General features: G+C 42.0%; 1 protein-coding gene across 2 annotated transcripts in view; it reads right to left on the bottom strand.

Annotated features, from left to right (window-relative positions):
* LOC129711039 (cadherin-20-like) overlaps positions 1-24,878 on the bottom strand; it is a 204,560-nt gene that overhangs the window by 34,879 nt on the left and 144,803 nt on the right. For both annotated transcript variants that reach the window (XM_055658392.1, XM_055658400.1), the window contains 5 exons: positions 22,580-22,874; positions 18,677-18,796; positions 15,338-15,505; positions 6,455-6,642; positions 2,616-2,869 (listed from right to left, as the gene is read on the bottom strand). In XM_055658392.1, the coding sequence (XP_055514367.1) occupies positions 2,616-2,869; positions 6,455-6,642; positions 15,338-15,505; positions 18,677-18,796; positions 22,580-22,874 (1,025 nt within the window). The remainder of the gene's footprint in view (positions 1-2,615; positions 2,870-6,454; positions 6,643-15,337; positions 15,506-18,676; positions 18,797-22,579; positions 22,875-24,878) is intronic.

The raw sequence follows: 24,878 nt of genomic DNA, 5'->3' as shown, positions 1-24,878 counted from the left end.
AAAGACAATAAGCTACTTTCATTGATATTCTCTGATTTCATTGATCAGGAGTAGAAAGATATGGAGGTTCTGAACAAATAGGTTCCTGGCAAATGAAAGCATATTGACCAGTGGTGGAGCAATCAAACTCAGGAATTATTATAATGCGGGAATTAGAGGAAAGTGTGTTCTTGGAGGGTTGTGAGGCTGGAGGAGATGGTGAAACAAAACCAACATTAGATATATTGAGAAAGTAAGAGATGATTCATAAAATTGGTGTGATGACAATAAAAAAAATTCACCTGCTAAACAAAAGCAAAGGATATTGCATGCTGGAAAATAAAAACTGCAAGTTCTGGAAATTTTTAGTGAGGAGCATTTGTGGATAGAAGAAGTTAACAAATAACAATATTTGTCTAAGGCCATCGATCAGAGACTGTTTCACTCTCCTGTTGAAGATGTCTTTATTCTTGATGGTCCTAATTTGGTGGGTGCAGGGACAGAAAGTACGTGATAATATTGGCCAAATAAGTATGCCACAAAATGGAGAATCTCTGCATTTGCAAAGCCTGCTTGTCATCTTTCTGTGAAAAGCTGCAAAGCCACGAGTCTCATGGCTCCAGGGTGTCTTAACACTGGGAGGAAGTCAAGTACAGGGTGATGTCCAGATGTCCCCTCTATTGTTAATATGTATGAGGGTTTTGCAGAAAGAACTGAGCTGGGTTGCAAATGCATGATCAGGATTGGTTATAGAATGGGGTGTTGTAAAATATTGTTAATTATGTTGCAGAGTGTTTGTGCTGTTACCTTGCGATTGGTCAAAGTATTGAGCCTTGCTCAAATTGTTTCTGTAACCTGGGGAAATGTTTCTTTACTTTGATGAACTGTCTTCCAACCAGAACCTTCTGTGGAAACAATGTAATGGGGTATTTTGTGATTGGGTTAGGGAGCTGTCAATAAATGTATTATATGATCTTTATTTGTGATTGGCTTGTAGGGGTTGCCCCACCCCCCCATGTATGTTCGCACCAAGGGTCCGATACAGTATAAAAGAGCGGACACCACATGGATTGGAGTCGATCTTCTGGAAGTGCACTTGGGACTGTGCTGACTGTCTGGAGGTGTCTATTCGCATGAGGCTGAAGGGGGGGGTGTGGAAGATTGCAACCTTCACGTGGTCTGCCGTGTTTCGACTAATGCAATCAACGCAACGTGCACACATGGAAGATCAAATAGAACAAGTTGTCCTACAACTTTAGGCTGTGCACGCCACACGAAAGAAGAAGAAGAAGGCTGAAGGGCTTGGACGAGTAGAAACAAGGATCGGACGCGCGGTGTTGGTTAGGTATTGTATAGGAAGTTCGTTTGTGAGTGAGAATAAAGAGATTAGTTGATCCAGAGCTTGACTCAGTGTTTTACTGAACTAGACTAACAGGGTAAGCTTTAGGAGCATAATTACACTTGTACTGGTTTTACTGAAAGACCAAACCTGTAACCTTTCATTATCCCAAAACAATTTGTATTGTTTCCACTTTGCAGAGATTTAGGTCCCATCATTGTACCCGTTGTGCATATAGGGGGTGGGCCATTTAGGACTGAGATGAGGAAAAACTTCTTCACCCAGAGAGTTGTGCATCTGTGGAATTCTCTGCCACAGAAGGCTGTGGAGGCCAATTCACTGGATGTTTTCAAGAGAGAGTTAAATTTAGCTGTCAGGGATCAAGGGATATGGGGATATGGGGAAAAAGCAGGAACGGGGTACTGATTTTAGATGATCAGTCATGATCATATTGAATGGTGTCGCTGGCTCGAAGGGCCGAATGGCCTACTCCTGCACCTATTTTTCTATGTTTCTATATCAAATCACTTAATTCAAAATATAATCTTACCAATGTCTTGAATCATTTCTCTATTACATGTTACATGTCGGATTAACTCTGTCAATGAGTGATGAATATTTCCTGGATTTACTTGTGTTAAATTGATTTATAGAAACACACTACAGAGTGAGAGATAATATAAACAAAGAATTGACACAGCAGACGGCCAAATCTGGAACAGGTTATCAAGAGCAGAGTTAGGCAATTGCCAATGTACTTCCATATGCGACACTGTGGTAATAGCCCTAGGGAGTGATTTCAGCACAGTACTGAGAGGTGTTGGAATAGCTCGTTATTAGCATCCTCTGCGTTGTGCAACATGGGAGTAAATAAACAGCGGAAAGAAACCGCAGCAAAAAAATATACACGCACCATAAATTATAGAGGACCTGGAGAGAGGCCAACATTGTGGCAGAGGGAACTGGGATCACATTATGCTTCATCTGAGTCCGACAGTCTGCACCAAATGTTCTTGCTGAGAATCTCTGCATTGATCAAAATATTTTTAAACAATTTGACCAGTGAGATAAAATGGGAAATGCACTAATTCATAAATTGCAATTAAGGGCTACGTAAACCATAGTGTCCTGCAGCTGAGACACTGGGTTTGTAGGAGGATATATTTGGTCATATAATTGTTCAAAGGTCAGTAGGTTGGTTATTGCAGGAAATCCATTAGTTGGGATGCTGGTTATTGTTGGCCATGATGAAATCACACTTTAGGACTTGGGATAAAGTTACCAGGTTATTTCATACCTGACTGAGTTGTTGGCTGCATCTGGATCCTTTGCCGAGACTACTTGGATAGTGGTCCCTACGGTGACATCTTCGTACACCTCCACCATGTAGTTGGGAGAATCAAACTGTGGAGGCTCGTCCACATCCTCGACCGTCAGATGCACCCTGGCTGTATCTCGGAATGGACCGAAGTTCAGAAAGCGAAGGTCCAGGTGGGTGTTGGTGCCCTCCGCAGTCAACATGTAACTGCTCTTGGTTTCAAAATCTAACGGCTGCAATCAAGTAAGCAATCACATTAGGAATCGTTTCACTGGACTGCTCTCATTGTGCAATATGGAAAGCAGCCATTCAGCCCATCTTGACCACGCCAACTCTTTAAACCTCATTCCTCAAATATCTGTAATTTCGTTTCCATTTCAACTCTGGAAACTTATCATTAAATATGCTTCCACTAGGCTTTCAGGTAATACATTCTATATCACAAAATCCCATTTGTCAAAAAGCTCTCTTCATTAATCCTCTGGTCACTGCCCTTATTATCTTGGGTCTGTGTCCTCCATGACTGTCCCTTCCGTCTGTTAACTGTTTATTCTAATTTGCTCCAGCAAACCCCATTATGGATTTGAAATACCAAGTTCTGTGTCCAAAATTATAAGATACGTAGATAGAAATAAACGTTTTCCCGTTGTGAAGTATATAAAGCTAGAAGGCATAGGTTTAGGGTGAGGGGTAAAGGTTTTGCTGGGGATCTGAGGGAGTTGTTTTTCACCAAGATTGAGGTTGCAATCTGGAATAAATTGCACAAGTTCGTTGTGGAGGTAGATGCGTTCACAACATTTAAGAAGTATATAAAGTGGCAAGGCACAGATTAACCAGATGATGGTAAATTGGATTAGTATGGGCAGGTACTTAATGGACAGCATGGGTATGATGAACCATTGAATCTGTTTCAACACTGTGTAGTGCACTGTGTGAAGTGTAGTGCACTTTGCACTATGAATCTATATCTAATGAAACTCTTCCAACTTTCCCGACACTAATGAGCACAATCTCAGCTTCTTAACCTTTTCATAGAGTGATACAGTGTGGAAACAGACTTTCGACCCAACTTGCCCACACCGACCTACATGTCCCAACTACACTTGTCCCACCTGCCCGCGTTTGGTCCATATCTCTCCAAACCTATCCTATCCATGTGCCTGTCTAACTTTCTTAAATGTTGGGATAGTCCCAGCCTCAACAACCTCCTCTGGCAGCTTGTTCCACACACTCATCACCTTTTGTGTGTAAAGGTTACCCCTCAGATTCCTAAATCTTTCCCCTTGACCTTAAATGTATGTCCTCTGGTCCTCGATTCACCCACTCTGGGCATGAGACTCTGTGCATCTACCCGATCTATTCCTCTCTTCATTTTATCTACTCAATAAATAATAAAATCTTATCATCCCTTATTTTTCTGGTACCATTCTAATAAATCTCTGATGCACCCTCTTTCATAGTTTGACTCCCTTGATAAGGTACACACCAAACTGCTAAGGTCTGCTTCAGAAATGAACCTTGAATGCCTATTTTTGTACTGTTAGTGTAGTTTAGTTTAGTTTATTGTCATATGTACCAAAGCATAGTGAAAAGCTTTTGTGTGCTAATCAGTCAGCAGAAAGACAATACATTATTACAATCGAGCCATCCACAGTGCACAGGTGCATGATGAAGGGAATAATGTGAATAACCTTTAGTGCAAGATAAAGTTCAGTAAAGTCCGATTAAAGATAATGCGAGGTTCTGTAAAGGCAAGAGCAGTTAGTGAACTGGGCATCCTTTTTATGTTCAATACTCTTCTAGATTCTGGATGGGGATCATAAATGCGATTGGTGACAGTATTCCTTTTCTTGCTCTTAGCAATTCAGTGGTTAATGATTTTAGTGAAACTCCCCTATCATGATAATTAACACATCCACACTACTGTGCACATTTTTCTCACTCCATGAACAGAAGTGGTTGCGAGGTATTAGTTACGCTCAGTGGGATTTGTGAAATCGAGTTAGAAAACATCATGAACAAGATTTTGTGTTCAAGTCATGTAAGCTTGCTGAAGGCAAATGGCTGTAACATTTAACATAGAGATGTACTCCTGAGTTGCAGCCTTGCTGTAGCTGATAGAGGGTTGGCTTCAAATCCAAAGAAATAATGTGATTCCAAAGTAGGAGGGAAAACAGGTAACTGGGTTATTCTCGTTGATTTCAAGATGATGCTCTGGGCTCCAGTACTTCAAGGTACAGAGATAGAATATTTTTAACAAGCTAATGTTCTATAATTTGCCATTGATGCACAATATGGTCTTAAAACTCAGTTGTGTTGCACTGTTCTTTTAAGTGAAATGGTCTGAAAATAATTTATTTCTAAGTGGAAAATTCTTGTGAATGATTCTGGGTTGACAAGCACAAACCCACTTTACCCGTATGCCCTACTCAAAAGATTATCAGGTTTCCAAAACCATGATTTTCTCTTCTTGCCAGGTTGCCTCCTTCTATATTTCTTGCTCTTCCTTGTACATTTCACAAAGAGATGGCATGCCTATGATGCACAATTTATTTATTCCAATTCTCCATGGTCACACCCTTATCTCTCAGCCCTGTAACCCTTAGAAACCTCTTTCAATTCTGACATCCATGCTCCACCCCTTCCCCAAGGCCCCAGTCTAAGGCGAGAACCCTTTCCGTCCACATACCCCTAATGGACCCAAATGCAACCCATTGCTGCAAACACCACTCTCAAGCTCAATGGTCCTGATCTATTTCCTCAGACCTGATCAAACATTCAATCACTCCCATTCCTAATGTGACTCATAAATCTTGATTCTCTCTTCATCAGTCCTTTGGCCCCCATGTTACAACTACTTTGCCACTGCACCGCCAGGTCAGAAATATTGCAATTCCCTCTCCGACGCTTAACCATATAACCATATAACAATTACAGCACGGAAACAGGCCATCTCGGCCCTATAAGTCCGTGCCGAACAACTTTTTTTTCCCTTAGTCTCACCTGCCTGTACTCATACCATAACCCTCCATTCCCTTCTCATCCATATGCCTATCCAATTTATTTTTAAATGATACCAACGAACCTGCCTCCACCACTTCCACTGGAAGCTCATTCCACACCGCTACCACTCTCTGAGTAAAGAAGTTCCCCCTCATGTTACCCCTAAACTTCTGTCCCTTAATCTGACGCTTGCTGTCTGCCTCTCGCCCATTAAGACAATCCTTAAAATACACATCTTTGAATGAGGTCATCTGCATCAACCTTTGGGCTCGCGATGGCGCAGAGGTAGAGTTGCTGCCTTACAGGGCCATAAACCTGGGTTCAATCCTGACTATGGGTACTGTCTGTACGGAGTTTGCACTCCCTGTGACCACATGGGTTTTCTCTGGGAGCTGCAGTTTCCTTCCACACTCCAAAGACATACAGGTTTGTAGGTTACTTGGCTTTGGTAAGAAAAAATTGTAAGTTGACCCTAGTGTGTAGGATAGTGCTAGTGTACGAGAATTACTGGTTGGCGTGGATTCAGTAGGCCGAAGGGCCTGTTTCCACACTGTATCTCTAAACTAAACCTTCCCAATGTAGCTCTAATTCTTTCATCTTTTATTCTTACAAAGCACTTTCAGGTGTTTCGCTGGATTACAGTTGCCATACCAATGTAAATTGTTGTTGTTTGATTGGTTGCTGAGAGCAAGATGAGATGAAAAGCCAGTGGGAAAAAAATTGCATATATGAAAGGCAGGGGTATAACATATGGAGCCCCAGACTCCACCACACCTCTGCGCCCTACTGATGTTCTATTTTGCAAAAGTCCTCACCTCCTTGATGGTGATAATCCCAGCTTGGTTACTTTCATCTGTGATGATCTCAAAAACATTCTTCCCATCACCATCGATGAAGCTGTAACTCAGTTCTGCATTTTGCTCCTCATCTGCGTCCTTTGCGAGAATTCTTCCCACCGCTGAACCAACCACTGCTGACTCCATCACACTCATCTGATACAGCTCTGTTCCAGGGCAAAAAGATACACATAGGTGCATGCATGCAAATCATTACTATCAAACATTTGTTCTTCAAACAAACAACTGACAACTATATCAAGGGTCCACAGCTTCACTTTAATGTTTGATGCAAAATTCTGTGCCTATATTTGGGCATATGAGGGTACTCATTAAACTAATACGCCATTAAAAATTGGTACTAAGCGATGAAATGCAATCATGTTTGATTTATGAATGGAACCTCTGTTCCGCTGCCAGGCAGGTTGCAGAAAGCCAACCAGCAATATTGGAAATGAAAGCTGATTAGGGGAAAGAAGAGTTGTACAATGAGACTCAATGACAGGAACAGGTCTCCCCCCAGTGGCACTTGAAGAAATCTACCGCTGCCATTTTCATCCATGCAAAAATTAGCAACAAATGTAAAATTTAAAATGCGATCCTTTATATTATATATTTTTAACCATTTCATCTCTGAGGGGGATTACTACAGTTACGCACCTTTCTGAAGATCTTGTGCTGCATTTGTTACAGAGAAAGGTTTAACAAGTTAGGGCTTTATTCTTTGGAGCGCAGAAGGTTAAGGGGGGACTTGATAGAGGTCTTTAAAATGATGAGAGGGAAAGACAGAGTTGACGTGGATAAGCTTTTCCCACGGAGAGTAGGGAAGATTCAAACAAGGGGACATGACTTGAGAATTAAGGGACAGAAGTTTAGGGGTAACATGAGGGGGGACTTCTTTACTCAGAGAGTGGTGGCTGTGTGGAATGAGCTTCCAGAGAAGGTGGTGGAGGTAGGTTCGTTTTTATCATTTAAAAATAAATTGGATAGTTATATGGACGGGAAAGGTATGGAGGGTTATGGTCTGAACGCAGGTGTATGGGACTAGGGGAGAATACGTGTTCGGCACGGACTAGAAGGGTCGAGATGGCCTATTTCCGTGCTGTAATTGTTATATGGTTATATGGTTATATTAAAGACAGTCTCTCAGGCTTAAACTTGCTGGGAAATAATTCAACAGCAAACTCTTGATGTTTATAAACCACTCAAGATACCAAGTTCAGAATTCCCATGTGAATACAACTAGCTGATCACTGTTTCCTAGTGATTCTCTGATGGTGCTCTGACATTGAACTCCTGATGCCTTAATGCTGCATTTCCCTGCATATAGATGGAGTGATCGGCTTGCTAAAGTTACACCAGGTTAGACCAGGCACTGGAACAACTTTAAATTTGAACTTGGAGGAACAGGTGCGAGGGAACAAAGTTATCAAAATGTCATTTACATTTTTTTTAATGGATTGAGTTTGTTGAAAAGTTTTTAATTATTTTAAGATAACTTTTATGAAATTAATTTTTTAAGCTTTTCATAGGATTTTAATGTTATTACCGGAAGTGGCGGCGCTGGTGAACGGCTGCGGGTCACCTGCAGTCCGTTTGTTTTTACTTTTTTGTGTTGTTTTTTTCGACTTGTTTAGTTTAGTTTTTGGTTTTTAGGTTTGTGTTATGTGTGGGGGGTGGGGGGTTGAAACAGGGCTTTCTGTCTCTCCCTTCGGGGGAATGCGACTTTCTTGTCGTATCCCCCTTCTCTGCCTCCGTCTGCGCTGAGGCCTAATGTCGGAGCTGGCGACCTCGAGGCTCCAGAGGCAGAGCCTGTCAGGACTCGCCCTGGGCTCGCACCCGTGAGGGCGGCCCGGCTCGGGGCTGGAACAGCGCTCCCGTGAGGGGGCTGAGACGCTCCCGTGAGGGTGGCCCGGCTCGAGGGTAATGGCGCTCCCGTGAGGGCGGCCCAGCTCGAGGGTAACGGCGCTCCCGTGAGGGCGGCCTGGCTCGAGGGTAACGGCGCTCTCATGAGGGCGGCCCAGCTTGAGGGTAACGGCGCTCCCATGAGGGCGGCCCAGCTCGAGGGTAACGGCGCTCCCGTGAGGAGCTGAGATGCTCCCATGAGGGCGGCCTGGCTCGAGGGTAACAGCGCTCCCATGAGGGCGGCCTGGCTCGAGGGTTAAGGGCGCTCACGTGAGGGCGGCCTGGCTCGAGGGTGGAATGGCGCTCACATGAGGGCGACCCGGCTCGGGGCTGGAACGGTGCTCTGGTGGCTGAGATGGCGTTCTGGCGGCGGCGGCCTGAGTCCGGGGTTCAGCCGCGGGCCAGTGGACGACATTGTCAACAGCTGCGTCCTCTGGACTGGAGGGCGGCAGCTTCGACTACCCCCGGGACGCGGAGTTTGAACCGGCCCGTTCGCGGAGCTCAGTGAGCCGCGGGACTGACTTACCATCGACCGGTGGGGTATCGCCTCAGGCAGATGAAGAAGAGGAGGGAAGAGACAGCAGCCCTAAGATTTTTGCCTCCATCACAGTGAGGAGGTGCTTGGTGGACTCACTGTGGTGGATGTTAACTTGTGTTTACTGTTTGTTCTGTTGTTTATTATTGTATGTATGACTGCAGGTAACGACATGTCGTTCAGACCGTAAGGTCTGAATGACAAAAAGGATCTATTTATTCCAATAGTTCTAATGTTATTATCATTTTAAATAAAAATCAAAAGTGTGCAAAGTCCATGAGCGATTCTCATGTTCATTGAATGATACAATGCAAAACCCAGTCCTTCGGCCCCACTCGGCCATGCCTATCTAACGTTAATCCCATTTACTTGCATTTGGCCCATATCCCACAAAACCATTCCTCACCGTGTGAATGCCCAAATGACTTTTAAAACTGTAGCTCTACTTCCCTCTCCCATCTTCCTCTGACAGCTCAATCCATGTACCCACCACCCTCTGTTTGAGAAACCTTGCCCTTCAGTTTCTCTTCAAATATTTCTCCTGTCACCTCAAAAATATTCCCTCTCCTTTTATGCTCTCCTATCCTGTCCGGGAAAAAGACTGCGGGTATCAACCCTATCTACGTCCCACATTATTTTATAAACCTCTATAAGGTCATCCCTCAGCCTCCTTGCTTGAAGGAAAATAGTCCCAGCCTATTCAATCTCTTCTTACAGTCCAAGTCTGCCAGTCCAGGCCACATTGCTGTGAATCTTTTTTGCACCCTCTCCAGGTTAGTCACATCCTTCCAAAATGTGGCGACCAGAACTCCACGCAACATTGATTTATGCAATTGTAACATGATGACCCAATTCTTATTCTCAATATCTTGAACAAAGAAGGTACAAATCCATATGCCTTCTGCACTACCCTGTTCACCTTTTTTGACACTTTCAGGGAATTATGTACTCATCGTATTCCAAGGTCTTCCTATTTAATAACATTCACCAGCTCCTGCCATTCACAATATATGTCCTGGCCTGGTTTAACTTCCTGAAATACATCACTTTGTCCGATTTAAATTCCATTAGCCATTTCCTTGCCCACTTTCCCAGTAGATCTGGAACCTGTTGTAGCCTGAGATAACCTTCTCCACTTCCCACTAGACCACTAATTTTAGCATCATCTGTAAATTTACTAATCGTGACACCGACATTATCATCCAAATTGTTAATAAATATTTCAAACAATAGACTCAGTTCCGATCCCTGTGGCACATCACTGTTTACAGGTCTCCAATGTGAGAACCTACTCTCCACTACCATCTCCTGCCTCCAATCACCAAGCTAATTTTATGTCCAATTTGCTAATTCACCCTGAATCCCATATATTTAGAAACATAGAAACATAGAAAATAGGTAAGCCATTCGGCCCTTCGAGCCAGCACCGCCATTCAATATAATCATTGTTGACCAACCAAAATCAGTACCCTGTTCTGCCTTTTTCCCAATATCCCTTGACTCCCTTAAGCCTAGAAGCTAAATCTAACTCTCACTTGAAAACATCCAGGAAATTGGCTTCCACTGCCCTCTATGGCAGAGAATTCCACAGATTCACAACTCTCTCCATGAAAAAGCTTTTCCTCATCTCAGTCCTAAATGGCCTACCCCTTATTCTTAAACTGTGCCCCAAGATTCTGGACTCCCCCAACATCAGGAACATTTTTCTGCAGCTACCCTGTTAAATCCTGCAAGAATTTTATATTGTAACCTTTTGGACCAGCTACCACATGGGACCTTGTCAAATGTCTTTTGGACATGATGTCAACAACCCTCATCAATCCTCTTGGCCACCTACTCAAAAGGCTATCAAATTTGTGAGGCAGATTTGACACATTCTTACCCAACATTGTGGGAAGTGGGGTCATAGATTTACTGCTTGCTATTTCCCAGGTTGGGCTTGTTCCAGCCCATTCATCTTACAGGGTTACAATGTGGAATAATAATGGCTCATCACTGGTAGTAAGTTCTGGTCCAATAAAACATTTAAATGTTCTTATTTTTAAATAAGTAACTTCTACCCATTTAGATGTTACCATTGTCTAAAATTGATGTCAGCAGTCAAATGTGTCAGCATTTTATTTATTAAATGAAGATGTTAACCTTTTATAAATGAATGTGTTAAACTTGCAATCATATCAGAAATACATGTGTCAAGTCTGTTGACTAAATTGTTAAAATCATTTTGAGACCTTGGTCACCTGCCCCTACCTGCAAAATGATAGCTGATTAAGTACTGGTATATCGTTTTTAGATTATTGGAAGCAGGAGAAAAACATATTTACACTCAATAAAAAACACTGCAAAGGTAATAATCTCTGGATTGCTAGCTGAGCCAAGTTCAAAGGGTAAATTTATTGCATGGGCCAACGATATGGGAAAAATGGGATTCAATTCATGCAACGTAACATTAATGTTGGGGAAAGTAAAAGATGTTCTACTGGCCCAGACTTCACTTCAATTGAGATAGGTCCCAAGGTCTTGGTAAATTGAATAGCTAAGGCTGCTAATAAGATTTAAAACTAAATAACATTTTTTGTTGCTGTTATTTACAAAGGTAAAGAGAAATGACAAGGCAATCGTGCAGAGTAGCAAAACTGATGATTTGATAACCAGAGACTGTCAGGAGGGGAGAGACACTGAGTATAATAGTATACTCCACTTCGAGATGGAGCAGTAAATGGACAAAACTGAAGGCTCTTAAACTGAAAATACACATAGAATATGTGACAAGATGGACGGACTAATGGTGTCAATAGAAATAAATGTGAATGATCTAATAGCTATTCCAGAGACAATATTGCAAAATGACAAAAGCTTGGAAAGATACAAGGTAACTTAACTTTTGGAAGAGATGGGCAGAGAGATAATGAAAGGTATGATATCAATTTGTCTGCTTTTCATTTAAATTACTTTTCCTTCATTTAAGTGTAAGTTTGAAGTGAGGAGGTTGGTGGTTCACAAGGCACCACATAAGGAGGACATCTCCAATCATTTGCCATCCAAGCATTTGATGGTTTGGTTTCAATTAGGCAAGGTAGCTTGAGGATGAATAAAGGATGGATAGAGATGGTAGACAAAGTATCTCTGCTCAGAAAGTCAAGTTAGGGTGGAGCGAATAAGCATCAAAGGGCAGAAAACATTGGTGGGATTTGTAACCAAACTACGGTGATAATGCAGTGTTAAAATTTTAAAAGTGCATCTAGTAAGAGCAATTCAGTAAAACTGAAGGGTTTTAATCTACATATAAACTGGGCAAACTAAATTAGCAATAGTGATCTGGAAGTCTGTAAAATAGGTGAATATGTTGTAAAGCAATGAGGGTAGAGGTTATTTTTGATGCTGTATTGTATGATGATCTGGCAGCTAAGGAACCTTTAGGTCAAAGTTTATATAGAATCTGGAAGTGATTTAGTTCAAAGAAAACTACAAAGGTAAGAAGTATGAATTAGCTATGGTAGTTTGAGAAACTATGTTAAATGGTGTAACAATAAACAAATCATCTTCACATATAAAGCATAGACATGTTTACAATAAATATATATGTCCCTTTTAATGTGTGGGAAAGAACTGCAGATGCTGGTTTAAATGGAAGAAAGACACAAAAAGCTGGAGTAACTCAGTGGGACAGGCAGCATCTCTGGAGAGAAGGAATGGGTGATGTATCAGGTCGAGACTTGACCCGAAACATCACCCATTCCTTCTCTCCAGAGACGCTGCCTGTCCTGCTGAGTTACATCAGATTTTTGTGTCTATTTTGTGTTCCTTTTAAGGCAATTAAAAAGGAGAAAAATTGATCCAGCAAGCACTTCCATGAGATACTAAACAAAGCAACAGATCAAAGGTACAATCTTATAACATTGCCCAAAACCTGAGGATTGGGAATATATTGAAGAATAAATGGAAAATGCATTGACAAGGAACTGGAAAGCAAAATAAGAGAGTAGTGAGACCAATGAAAATAGATGTAACAATTTTCATTGGTATTTAAAAAGAAAAAGATTGTCGGTCTATAACAAGCTGAGATGGGAGAAATGAAAAGTTGAATAAGTGGCACAAGTACATAATTCCCTAACAATGGCAACACAGATGAACAGGGTAGAGATGTAGGTGTTTAACCAATTTGCCTTCATTGGTCAGACATTGAGTATAGGGGTTGAGACACCAAGTTACAACTGTCCAAGATGTCAGTGAGAGCACACGTGGAGTTTTGTGTGTAGTTCTGGACCTCTATCCATAGGAAGGATGTCATTAAGCTTGAAAGGATGCAGAAAAGATTCATGAGGATGTTAGTGGGATTGGAGGACTTGAGTTGTAAAGGGAGGCTCCCCCCCCCCCCCCCCCCCCGGTGCATAGGACCATGAGGTGTGACAAAGATATATACACAATCATGAGAGATACAAATAAGGTGAATGGTCACAACCATTTTCTGAGGGTTAGAGACTCTAAAACTAAAGGGCACAAATTTTGGGTGAGAGGGAAATGATTTAAAGGTTACGCAAAGGGCAACTTGTAAACATTAAGGGTGCTGAATTAGTGGATTGAGCTGTCGGAGGAAGTGGTAGAGGCAATCAATGTATCTGTCTAAAAGGCATTTCAACAGGTACATGGATTGGAATTGATTAAAGGGATATGGACCAAACGCAAGCAAACGAGACTAGGTCAGATGGGTAAGTTGGTTGACATGGAATAGTTGGGCCAAGGGGGCTTTGTAATTCTACGCCTCTAAGGAAATATTACTGAACTTGAGCAAATATTTTGTGACCTGTCTTCCCAGTAGAAAATGTTAAAAACCCTTTTGGAAATAGTGAAACATTTAGCAGGATGTAGTTAGGGGGATAGTGAGTGCATTAGTTATTCTCTTCCAAAGTTCCATAGGTTTAAACACAGTTTCCAGAGATTGGAAGGGATCTAATGTAAATAAGCTGCTTAAGAATGGAGGTAGAGAGAAAACAGGGAACTGTAGACCTGACATCAGTCATAGGGAAAATGCTAGAATCAATTGTTAAGAAAGTGGTAACAAGTATTTAGAAAATAATAACATGATTGGGCAATGTCACCATGGATTTATGAAAGGTTGTGATGTTTAACAAATCTGTTTTTGAGTATTTTGAGGTTCTATCTCATAGAACAGAAAAAAGAGAATGGTCTGATGTACAATTTCAAGGCTTCAGTTCTGTCCTGACCTCAGGAAACAATTGTGTGGAGATTTACGGCTTTTTTCTGGTGCTTCATTTTCCGCCCACATCACAAAGATGTATTGGTAATTTAATAGGTTACCTTAAATAACCATTACCTGTATGTGCCTGGCAGGAGAATCAGGGTGGAATTGATGAACATGTCAGTGAGAATTGGTTACAAGCAAATAAAAGATAGGACTGATGGGAATATAGTTTGTGCTGACAAATACCTGATGTGCCGAATGATCACCTTCTGTGTTTTAAGGATGCCATTCAGAGATAAAATGACAGTGCATGGGAATTCGGGTCAATATATTGGTGTGGACTGAGGATGGATTAATGGATTGAACATTTAGGAATAAATCAGGTATTTTCAGATTGGATCTGTGTTTAAGAGGGTGCCATAGGAATCTGTCTTGTTCACAATCTATGTCAGTGAGGGGACCAAGTGTAGTGCACGCAAGTTTGTAATGTTGCAAACTTGGATAGCAGGCTATGAGGAGGACTCAAACAGGCTTAAGGGTGAAATAGACAAGTTAAGTAAGTGGGTTAGGATGTGGCATATGGATATATAACCTAGAAAATATGAGTAGTATATGAGTTGTTTAGTAGAAAAGAAAGAAAGTGTGTCATTCAGGATTAAGAGGAGGAGACATTGCTTGATGAAGGTGGCAAATCTTTGGTATTTACCATCCATGGGGTTGTTGAGCACTGAGGGGTTGGTGGATTTTTGACATATAAAGGGAATGAAGGGATATGGGGAATGTTCGGGAAAATTGCACTGAGGTAAAAGATCAGCAACGATCATATTGAATGGTGGAGCAAGCACCCAGGAATGAATGGTCTACCCTCACTCTAGGAACATTATGTCAATGTAGAAGCACTTAACATTATGTACATGAGAATATCAGGCACTGATACCATGTTCACCACACCAATGGAACCAGTATTTCTGAGAACTAGGTTTCTTACAAAGGTTTGTTAAAGAGTTAATGGTTTATGGAGAGTAAGTGAGCTAAAAGCAAATAAAACATAAATTCATTTTCTAAAGCAAAACATTGGGAATAATGAAGTTCTGCAGTGAGAGAAATGAGCATAGACCTGTTCAGGCAAAAAACTTGCTGTTAATATTATGTGGAAGCTCCAACCAATAAATATTTTCACATCAGAGAACCTACTGATCCGAAGGAGCCAGGTACTTACTTTGAGGGAATCTAGGAGGATTGTCATTGACATCTATGAGGGTGATGTTTACAGTCGTTGTCCCTGATAATCCCCCCATTTGTCCACCCATGTCCTTGGCTTGTACAACCACTTGGTATCCATCTTTAACCTCTCTGTCCATGTTTGATAAGGCTGTTCTGATGATGCCTGGGGAAGGAAGACAAGCATTATTGTTGCAGCTCAACTTAAAGTCTGTTTTGAGAAACAATCAGCAGAGGGCACCAATACTGTTTCAGGGAAGCAGAAGATAAACAGCAATGCAGTGACTGCAATCATTTCAATTTAGTTGTGCATACCTTGTGAATGGCTATTAAATTGACTATTAGCAGTAACACTATAATTAACATTTCTGAAGTGTTTACAATTTAACGAATATTTGTGAATAAGTGAGCATGAGGGTAGGCATGTGTTGGGTTGCCGTATGATCTTGTGGGTATATTAGCATATGGGTTATATTGCTAAAGTCATGATCCAGAAGCCTGGACCGCTGGTGATCAGGCATCACACACGGCAACATATGGGGAGTTTAAAATCAGTGAACTAAATTAATCTGGAACTAAAATGCTGATTATTCAATTACTGGTTTATTTTTTTTATTTTTCAGTTGTTCCTTCCAATTCAACTTATTTGCCTCAAATGCCATCAATCGTGGTGCAGCATGCAAAATTTGTCTACCATGACAATGTTATAGGCCAATGGTCAAATTGCAATCTTTGTTTTCACTGATAGGGAGCTTTAAACATGGGTCTTAACGGGTTTGTCCATGACAGTCAGGGTCCTGGCCATTAAGTAGGGTCTGAAGAAGTGTTCTGACCCGACATGCCACCTATCTCCAGAGATGCTGCCTGACCCACTGAAACCTCACTCTATTCCCTTGCCAGTGCAATCATATCCTTCCTGTAGTGTGGCTACCAGAACTGTATATGATATTGCAGCTGTGGCCAAACAGAACAATCCTAAAGTTGTTCCATAACCTCTCTGTTCTTACACCTGACCTGGCATTAAACTTTCTTGGCAATAAACCTGACGGTACTCCTGAATCCTTGCACAAAGCCTGGAAGCATTGTCTTTTCTAGGCTGCCCAACCTCCTCCGTTATCCAGCCTCCCTTCAATGCAGCACCATGCATTCTGGAGCAACAATCTGCTGCAGCTGGATGAACTTTCTTCAACAGATTGATTCCTGTGATGGAAGAATTGTCCCATGAAGAGAGATTAAGTCAACAGGGCATAAACTGCCACGGATTTAGAAGAATGAGTGGTGATCCAATGGAAACATACAAAATGCTTATCGGTATTAACGGGGTGGATGGAAGGATGAAGTTTCTCTCAGCTGGATGTGTTTAGAACTTGTGTCAAAATGAGGAATCAATCAATGAGAGACTAGATGAGAAGAAATGTTTTCACTTAAGAGGATCGCCGGTCTTTGGAATTCCCTACTCAAGTGGCTGAGTACATCCAAAACGGAAATCAATAGTTTTTTGGATTTCAGAAAAATGAATGAGACTGGGGTGTACACAAGGAAGTGGTCCCTGATCAGTCACTATCTTATTGAGCGAATGAGCAGACACATAGGAGAGAATGGTCTACTGAAGCTTCTATCTTTCATGTTGAGTGTTGGGTGTAAAATGGTATATATACATACAAGCTGGCTGCAATGATCACAATTGCAGCACTATATACAGAGCTATAAAACAATGACAAATATAACATCAATCTCAGTTTGGTGTTATACAGGGAAATGTGACAACACAGTTTTGTGAATCTTACAATTGAAGCTCTTGTTCTATATGCACATTTCACAACTAGCATTGGGATGACTAATTCCACTGATTTAATGCCAAAATGTGATGTGGAACAATTTTTAGTTTTTGAATCCTGACAATTAATTTGACGCTGATGGTTATATTTCTGGCTCCTTGTTCCTCCGATTTCCTCCCTTCTTTCAAATGAAGATTTACTTCTTGTGAGAAAAGCACGTATCATAAAACAGGTTTCCAGGCTTTTAACTCATTTGTGCCTGCAGTAATGTTCGAATTATTTTGAATTACTTTATGTATTTTTGGAAGCTTTTTGTGAAATGTTACTAACTTTAAAGTTACTGCAATTATATCATTTTTAATAGTTTTAATGCTTCTTAATGTCCGAGGAAGCGAAAAGCATTGAGAAATTCCGACAGCTTTAATAGACGGTAGAGTTGAGGACTCCGCTGCAGTCTTCAATGCTGGGCTTATTCTGGCCCACCCACAGGACCTAATGTCATCATTCAAGTCTCACATCTTGCTCAGGGCTTCGGATGCAGCACCCTTGACCAGCAAGTTCTTGAAGTGGATAGGAAAGTTAGATTCGAGAGAACAGAATAATCATGCAGTGAATGTGGTTAGCTGGCCCCACTCAGCTAAATTGTGTACGAAGCAACCACAGATGCTGGTTTAAACAGAAGATGGACACAAAAAGCTAGAATAACTTAGCGGCACAGGCAGCATCTCTGGAGAGAAGGAATGGGTGACGTTTCGGGTCGAGACCCTCTTCAGACTGGGGAACGGTCTTGACCCGAAATGTTACCCAATCCTTTTCTCCAGAGATGCTGCCTGTCCCGCTGAGTCACTCCAGCTTTTTGTGTCTATTCCCACTCAGCTAAATCTTGCCCAGTGCGTTGGTCCTCAACTGAGAGAAGACGAGCTCACCATCCAACCCAGAATAGGAACTTGAGAGCTTACAAACACTCCCCTCGAGATAACCATTTCCATGGGTCATCCTCGTCGTCTCTGCAGTTGATAGTGGTAAGGAGATCCTACCCACTATGATGCCTGACTCAGGTGCTCACCTGCTAACTGCTGAAGATGCCTGATGCCCAACTAGTGGCGAGGTTACTTAAGAGTTTCACCATTGCACAAGGTTCAAAGCCATGTGATTTATCTGTATGTAGTCTGAAGAAGGTTCTCGACCCGAAATGTCACCTATTCTTTTTCTCCAGAGATGCTGCATAACCCACTGAGTTACTCCAGCTTTTTGTGTCTGTCTTCGGTTTAAACCAGCATCTGCAGTTCCTCCCTACACCTACATAGTTAATCTGAGGTTAGCCTCAGGATTTGTGACTACTGCATATGATATGTTGCACACTGGGTATGGTACAATATTGCTCCCCCAGCCAGTTACAAGTCTCCTATGCTGATTAATGTGCATTTTCCTACGATACATTAGGTCATCCAGCCTGTTCTGATGTTTTGGGAGAGCTATCCAATTCATGCACTTGTACAGCAAATCCCACATGACCAGCATGCTATGTTTTTAGACATGAATCTTGAGTTATTGCATACCTGTCCTTGCTTCCACTGAGAAGTATGGTTGCCCCCGTAGAATGCTATAAACCACTCGTGCACTGTTTCCATAGGTGGGATCATCAGCATCACTCGCTGTGAGTTGTATCACCGATGTACCTGAAGAGAGGGCAAAGATAAACACACCGTTGTCCCACTGCAAGTCGAAGAATGTGCACCGTGGATTTTCTTTTTAGTTTTGCTAGTTTAAATAAATAGTTGGGGGGAATTTGATCACGCTATCAGTAAAATGTTTGGTGATAGATTGTTCACATTTTCCTCTCAAGTCTCATGAATTCACTCTCACAGAATATAAAAATGAATCCTGCTTTGTCTACTGTAAATCTTTACAGAATGTAAAAGCTGCGTTTGTGTTTGGGACGAGTGGCTTCCTGGCCCCACTCAGTTAATTTCACAACATCGGATAATGGTGCAGCTTAATACTTAAGGCATGTGAACACCCTTCATAGAGTTTTACCATTGCTGTTGACAATGATCATGTAAGGTGAACAACAGTGTTTGGATCAAAAAAGCTGGATGGGAAATCGCATAAAGATAAGTTTATCGTGACATGTGGGATAATCCTTCATAAAAACACTTATATTAACTTGGCAGCTTATGTATTTCTTGCCTTCGATATTAAGCCGCACCAATTAGTACATGGGACCTAACCTAAATTTGTACCTCAAAGAGCCCAAAGGAGCTTGTACAAGAGTTCACTGGATAATCTTGCTTCACGGTGGCTGAATGAGTCATATTCCATTTTTGTTACAGATCTCTCTGGGCATACCATTCTGTGATACCATCTGTTTATGGCCAAAAGTAAAAAGATCAATGACCATTTTCAAGTCTACAGGAAGGCAGCCATGATTCATTTGTGTGGAGTTTGTTGAGGAACATGTCAACCCAAATATCAGATGGTTATACAAGTACTCAGTGCTCCAACTAATATTGGAGGTCATAGAAAGAAGAGCTAGCAAAACATTTTCCACAGAAAGACAGTTCATTTCCATCCAGGTTACAGCACAATGCCTCACCTCAGCTGTGGTACAACCCTCGCCATGCTTTGGTCAACGGTAGACTTGAGTAATCTGTTACTCTCCTCAAACGAGCCTTTATCTCTCTGTAAATGTCTCATCAAATATCTGCTGTCTGTAATGAAGCTGACACCTTGCTCCCCTCATTCATCACTCCTGACATAGAAACATAGAAAATAGGTGCAGGAGTAGGCCATTCGGCCCTTCGAGCCTGCACCGCCATTCAATATGATCATGGCTGATCATCCAACTCAGTATCCTGTACCTATGCTGGCTCCTGGTCTGACAATGCCTTCAATTTGTTTTATTTAATCTAGTCTTTCAAAGCCCTCCACGACATCTTATGGAACCATCCTCAGAGCAGAATTCACTCTTGGGTCAGCTAAATTAATTGCCCAAATTCTGTGGATTATGCATCTTGAACTCTACTTCCGAAAAAGGGCGGCACAGTAGCCCAACAGTTGAGTTGCTGATTTACAGCGGCAGAGACCCAGGTTCAATCCTGACTACAGGTGCTGTCTATACGGAGTTTGTACATTCTCCCTGCGACTGCATGTGTTTTCTCTGGGTGCTCCAATTTCCTCCCACAATCCAAAGACATACAGGTTTGTACGTTAATTGGCTTCAATAAGTGGTAAAATTGATCCTAGTGTGTGTAGGTAATTGTATGGGGTGATCGTTGGTCAGCGCAAACTCGAAAACCGAAAGGGCATTTTTCACGCTGTATCTCTAAAGTCAACTAAAAGTAATGTGAAGTGTGTAAATCTACTGAAAGACAAGAATTAAAGTAGCACAAAAGTTATTGGTTGTGATTGATCAGGTCTTAAATGTGGCATGTCAGAACACTAGGCAGAAAATAAATAGAAGGAATCTGAGGTTTGTAGAACTGCCTGACTCCATTCGCAGATGGATTACCTGCCTTTCATTTTTGAAACAGGGCACAATGTGTGAAATACCACAAAGAAACGTTGTTGTAAATGGCAACAGGGTCCCCGAGTGCACTGAATTTAGTTTGTGAACTGAAACATAAATTTTGCAACTACATTAACTAAGGATCTTGCCTCTCCATTATCTGTCAGAACTCCATTGCATTCTTCTACTTTCCCGGCCTCCATCACATCTGTTTTGACAACATATCAGTGCTTTCAATATTCCTCCTTTTCTCCCCCTACTACCATATTCCCTGTACCGGCACTATATCCTGCACTTCTGCTCTCCGCCTTTTTACTCACACCCAGAGGAAGGACGGGACTCTCCTTGTCCTCACCTTCTATATCCAGGATGCTCTGGTTCCCACTTCCTCTGCACCAGCTCTCACCCCATTCTCAACCCTTCAGATCTGAAGAAGGGTTTCGGCCCGAAACGTCGCCTATTTCCTTCGCTCCATAGATGCTGCTGCACCCGCTGAGTTTCTCCAGCAATTTTGTGTACCTTTGAACTACTAGATGTTTATCACTATAATTCTCAGTTCCAGTCCCAATCTAATCGTAACCACAAGGAACCTCTCTAGGTACATTACAGCATTCTAGATTCAACACTGATACCAACTATTTCAGATACCAACTTTCACATTTCCAGAAGTTATAATTCTTTATCTCCTCCCACTGGCACTTCCCTGAGATATACAATAGACAATTGGTGCAGGAATAGGCCATTCGGCCCTTCGAGCCAGCACCGCCATTCAATGTGATCATGGCTGATCATCCCCAGTCAGTGTCCCGTTCCTGCCTTCTTCCCATATCCCCTGCTCCACTATCTTTAAGAGCCCTATCTAGCTCTCTCTTGAAAGTATCCAGAGAACCAGCCTCCTGAGGCAGAGAATTCCACAGACTCATAACTCTCTGTGAGAAAAAGTGTTTCCTCGTCTCCGTTCTAAATGGCTTATCCCTTATTCTTAAACTGTGGCCCCTGGTTCTGGACTTCCCCAACATTGGGAACATGTTTCCTGCCTCTAGCGTATCCAAACCCTTAACAATTTTATGTTTCAATAAGATATCCTCTCATCCTTCTAAACTCCAGAGTATACAAGCCCAGCTGCTCCATTCTCTCAGCATATGACAGTCCCGCCATCCCGAGAATTAACCTTGTAAACCTACGCTGCACTCCCTCAATAGCAAGAATGTCCTTCCTCAAATTAGGGGACCAAAACTGCACACAATACTCCAGGTGTGGTCTCACTAGGGCTCTGTACAACTGCAGAAGGAATATACCTTACGTCATTCACTTGCCTTAACCTTATGACTGTTGTAATTCACTTTCCACCTCTCACTATATTACCGACTCACTCCTTTTGTTCCTGCTATGCCTTCCTCATTCTCTGTAACGTAATAATGTTCAAAATTTTCAGCAAGTGTTTTCAGCACTTCCTGTTCTTATGATATGAATGAAACTGTTTAGTTTCGTTTTGTTTAGAGATACAGTGCGGAAATAGGCCCTTTGGCCCAACGATTCGCACTGACCAGCGATCCACGCACACTAGCACTATCCTGCATACTGGGAACAATTTACAATCTTTACCGAAGCCTATTAACTTACAGACCTGAGCGTAGAGTGTGGGAGGAAATCGGAGCACCCGGGGAAAACGCATGTGGTCACAGGGATAACGTGCTAACTTTATACAGACAGCACCTGTAGTCACGATCAAACCCAGGTCTCTGGCGCTGTAAGGCTGCAACTCTACCACTGCACAACATATACATATGCTACTGTATAACTGGATAAGTTATCTTTTGTAAGTTACACTTGCTATCACTCTTCTACCTGCAGTACTGTTTCAGAGTCATGCTCCCTGATTTAGTGCTGGACTTTACAACTTTCAAGAGTGTCCTAAATTCCTGAAAGAAGCTGTTCTACAAATGTTTCTTACCTATTGGAGACATTTCAGGAACACTGGCTATGTAAGGCCCATCGAGGAACTTTGGTTCATTGTCATTGATATCCTGGATCTTTATGATGAATTCAGACTCTGGCTCCATTGGTCTACCAGTCCATCTGTCCAAGGCTTGTGCACGCAGAGTGTAGTGAGATTTCTCTTCCCGATCCAATCTCTGTACTGCATGAATGTCTCCAGTGTTGTCATCGATTGTGAAAACAGAACCTGCTCCATCGCCAGAGAGGATGTATCTGACAGACCCTTCTCCTTTGTCCATGTCTGAATGAAGCTAAAAGAACACAATGATAAATCACATTTATTAATGTTGATTTCCTTACCTTTTAGTTTCAGTTTAAAGATACAGCACGGAAACAGGCCCTTTGGCCCACCGAGTCCGCACCGACCAGCGATCCCCGCACATTAACACAATCCTTCACACACTAGGGACAATTTACATTTTATACCAAGCCAATTAACCTCCAAACCTGTACATCTTTGGTGTGTGGGAGGAAACTGAAGATCTTAGGGAAAACACACATGATCACAGGGAGAACGTACAAACTCAGTGCAGACATCACCCGTAGTCAGGATAAAACCCGGGTCTCTGGTGCTGTAAGGCAGCAAATCTACAGCTGCGCCACTGTGTCGCTCTTCACTTTATTATTCCTCTTATTATTTCTGTTTATTATTCTTTACTCCTGCATTCCTCCCTTTGTCCTCAGCATGGATCAATAGATAGAAATTCTTAATCAATAATATTGATCCATAATCAATCATGGATCAACAAAAAGGAACTCTTAACTATTTTAAACATCGATTTCATCCCTACCTTTTATATCTTGGAGCAGAGAATTTTACAAAATATATGTAATCACAGAGGAACTCTATTAGTGAGTGAAGGGTTAATAATAGAAGTTATGTTTTGAAGTAATTGGGAGGAAACATCATGGCTGTGATGTGGAATGCAAATTCACTAGTGATGATCAAAAGAGTTCTGGATAAATTATTGAAGAAATTACAATTCCGAGTCTTTGAATGAAATGCGGGGGTGTGCAATTTCTGTAATTGAAGAGATTTACAAAGATTCTGACATGCTGAATGTTTCCAGTGTTTTGGTTATATTTCAGATGCTTATATTTCAGATTTCCATCCTCAGAAATATTTTTCTTCAATATAATTTTGTGTAGGCATTGCCCATTTGCCCACTATGGGTCATTGAGTCAAATATTCTTGGTTCAAATCCCTTGCTTAGAGATGCAATTGTAAAAATCTAGCTGTCTTTCTATGGAACACCGTCCAAGATGTTGTATGTCTGGCCCTTATCCATGATTATCACCATTTGATGGCTATTTGACCAGCTGTTGGCAGCTCAAACATTTCGGGAGAGGTATTTCAACTCTTTTTCTAGATTAAAGAAATTCCCCAAAGTCTATCTCTTGCACTCTTGTCGGACATCATAATAAACTTTGCTTCTCCTGGCCCAGAGGCATGTTTCCTTAGAGTCATGGAAACGGTTTCTTTGGCTCACCGTGTTCCTGCTGGCCCTCAAGTACCTTTTTATGTAAATCCCATTTTAAAGCTCTCAGCCTATAGCCTTCCTTGCCACATGGTGGCGCAGCCCCTGTCCCACTTAGGAAACCGGAAAGGAAACCTCTGGAGACTTTGCGCCCCACCCAAGGTTTCCGTGCAGTTCCCAGAGGTTCCCGGAGGTTTTTGTCAGTCTCCCTACCTGCTTCCACTACCTGCAACCTCCGGCAACCACCTGCACCCTCCGGGAACCGCACAGAAACCTTGGGTGGGGCGCAAAGTCTCCAGAGGTTTCCTTTCAGGTTTCCTAAGTGGGACAGGGGCATTTCAGCGCCAGAGACCTGGGCTCGACCCTGACTGAGGGTGCTGTCTGTATGGAGTTTGTATGTTCTCCCCGTGTCTATGTGGGTTTCCCTAGGTGCTCCGATTTCCTTTCACACTCCAAAGATGTCCAGGTTTGTAGATTACTTTGGATTCTATAAATTGTAAATTGTCCCTCGTGTGTAGGATAGTGTTAGTGTACAGAATCGCGGGTTGGCGCTGACTCGGTGGGCAGAAGGGCCTGTTTCTGGGCTGTATCTCTAAAATAAACTAAAAGCCACAGTGTTTTTAGTGCTAACCCACGTTCCCCACGAGTCAAAGAGTCAGACATATATTATGGAAACAGGCTTTTCAGCTCAACCCACCCATACTCTAAATGTGGTCTAATCAAAGTCCTTTAAAGCTGATCTTTGCTTTCTGACCATATTCAATGCTCCTACCTATG

This window comes from Leucoraja erinacea, chromosome 2 (genome assembly GCF_028641065.1).
Source record: "Leucoraja erinacea ecotype New England chromosome 2, Leri_hhj_1, whole genome shotgun sequence".
In the NCBI taxonomy this organism is placed as follows: domain Eukaryota; kingdom Metazoa; phylum Chordata; class Chondrichthyes; order Rajiformes; family Rajidae; genus Leucoraja; species Leucoraja erinaceus.
Note: the sequence above shows the minus strand (reverse complement) of the source record. Positions and strands in the feature narration are given on the sequence as shown.